The sequence below is a fragment of the Belonocnema kinseyi genome, chromosome 9 (assembly GCF_010883055.1).
Source record: "Belonocnema kinseyi isolate 2016_QV_RU_SX_M_011 chromosome 9, B_treatae_v1, whole genome shotgun sequence".
Lineage (NCBI taxonomy): Eukaryota > Metazoa > Arthropoda > Insecta > Hymenoptera > Cynipidae > Belonocnema > Belonocnema kinseyi.
Genome location: NC_046665.1, coordinates 80,727,564 through 80,729,574, shown reverse-complemented (window position 1 = coordinate 80,729,574; position 2,011 = coordinate 80,727,564). Strand labels below are relative to the sequence as shown.

At 29.0% G+C, this 2,011-nt stretch overlaps 2 protein-coding genes across 2 annotated transcripts in view; one reads left to right on the top strand and one right to left on the bottom strand.

The window, feature by feature from the left end:
• The window catches only part of LOC117180607 (aarF domain-containing protein kinase 1), an 8,498-nt gene extending 8,196 nt beyond the window's left edge, over positions 1–302 (bottom strand). The window contains exon 1 of the mRNA XM_033373099.1: positions 297–302. Within this exon, the coding sequence (XP_033228990.1) occupies positions 297–302 (6 nt within the window). The remainder of the gene's footprint in view (positions 1–296) is intronic.
• A 350-nt stretch (positions 303–652) lies between these two features.
• On the top strand, positions 653–2,011 carry LOC117179942 (aarF domain-containing protein kinase 1-like). Its single transcript, XM_033372176.1, has 2 exons — positions 653–1,010; positions 1,638–2,011. Exon 2 carries the CDS (start codon positions 1,655–1,657, stop codon positions 1,994–1,996), a length of 342 nt encoding a protein of 113 aa, XP_033228067.1. The 5' UTR covers positions 653–1,010; positions 1,638–1,654; the 3' UTR covers positions 1,997–2,011.

The following is a 2,011-nucleotide window of genomic DNA, read 5'->3' as shown; positions in this document are numbered from 1 at the left end:
TTGAAAATTAAAATTCGAAAATTTTTTCTAAAGCCTCCAGGGGACTTCGTTTTCGCACGAAAAAATTTTATGTGCCCTTATTGCATCCGGACTCACAATTGTTCAGATACAAAAAAGGTCCAAATATTTTTGTTTTATATTTGTAAAAATTGATTAGTACATAAACGCTATTCTTAGTTTCTTTTCTACGTTTCACCAAACTTTTAGTTTGATATCTGATTTCATGTGGAATTGGTATGATAAAAAAAAATCGGGAAGTAGGAATCGGATGTCTACTTACCCGATTCCTACCTTACCCACATTTGTTCAACTAAGTGAAAAAATTAGAAAATAAATAATAAATATAAAATGCACTAAAAAGCGATTTTGTGGTCAAAAATTTCTGTAAATAAAATTTTTTTTGTGTTTCCAAAAATTGATTGATTTGCTGTATATAGATCTATACATACATCAGTTGCAACAATTTGTTTAAACTTTCTCCGATTTATATTTGTTTTAATATTTATCTTCACAAAAAAAACTTTTATTGCTAATATTTCAAAACTTCATTTTATAACATACTTAAAATGAATAAATTTACATATGCTTAGTTTCAATCAATATAAAATTTCAGACTTGAATCTGTGTCAATATGTGTTACTTTCACTTTCTTTTGACATATATTCTCTGTGAATTAATATTTAAGATTTTCTAAATAACAGCTTGGCATTCCAGTAAGTTGATAGCTGAGAAAAGATACGGTAAACGCCTGGCAAAAAATTAGATGTATAGTTTGAAATCTTTTTTAGAGTATTTGTCGTATTTGTCATTCACGTTGTCATGTGAGTCGAGCGAGTGGAGACAGGTTAACCTAGGTTATCTCAGCGCTATTTTATTATACAACATCTAAAGCCAGTGTAAAAATGAAGGATAAGACAACTATTCACGTATTACAGTGTAATCGGTGATCGAGCTTGAACGTTTGGAATGCAAGTTTCCACAACGGATTTTGTCGAGAAGAAAATTTTGAGGTTAGTTTTGCTATGCTCTTAAAGGTTTATAATTGTTTACGCATGCAAAATTATATATTCTTGTCTGAATTTTAGACATTTTTTGCGCATCTAACCTGCTTCCTTGAGTATTTAAATTTTACTACTTTTATTAATTTTTTCCTAATATTTCATGTTTTATAGTTCAGATTTCATGTAGAGAGAAAAATGAAAATTTAGTTTTGTCATTATTGTAGATTCTAGGAATTTATTTTGATATGTTTTATGTATTATTTAATGACATTTTTAATATTCTCAGGAAATTTGTTATATTTTTTAAATACGGAAGGTATTAATTATGAGAAATATCTGAAATGCATATATGAGTTATATAATTTATCTATCATATCACGATATTGATGCGATTGTAAAATACAAAAATCATTTCTCTTTGATGATCTATTTTTGTCTATTTAAAACAATAATTGTCTTCGTTTTATACTCCAAGGTTCAATAACAAAGTTATAAATAAACATGTGCTGTGATCAATATCGAAAAATTTACTTTTAATTTAATGGATTATTAATGAAAAATAGAAACATAAAACCTTGCGGCGGTAATGAAAGGAATTTTTTTCAGTATAACACGCAATAAATAAATGATTTATAGGTATCTGTCATTCAGCTATGTTAATATCAAGAAGATTATTAAAAACCATAGCTGTAGGCACAGTTGGCTTGGGAACTTTGGCATCTCTAAGAGCAAACGAGTACGATGTAGGAGCAATCGGCATAGTTCGATTAGGTCGAGCTGCTGTTACAGTTTTTCAAATAGGAAATCATTATCAAAAACATCTTTACAAAGCTAATGTACCAAGAGGCTCTCCAGAGTATGAAGCTTTAAAATCCGAGGCTCACAAATTTGGTGCACAACAACTTCTGGAACTTTGCTGTGCCAACAAAGGGGTTTACATTAAGGTGAAAATCTTTAATATTAAAGCCCCTCTGAGAGGGGCTAAGTTTTTTTGAAAATATATACATATA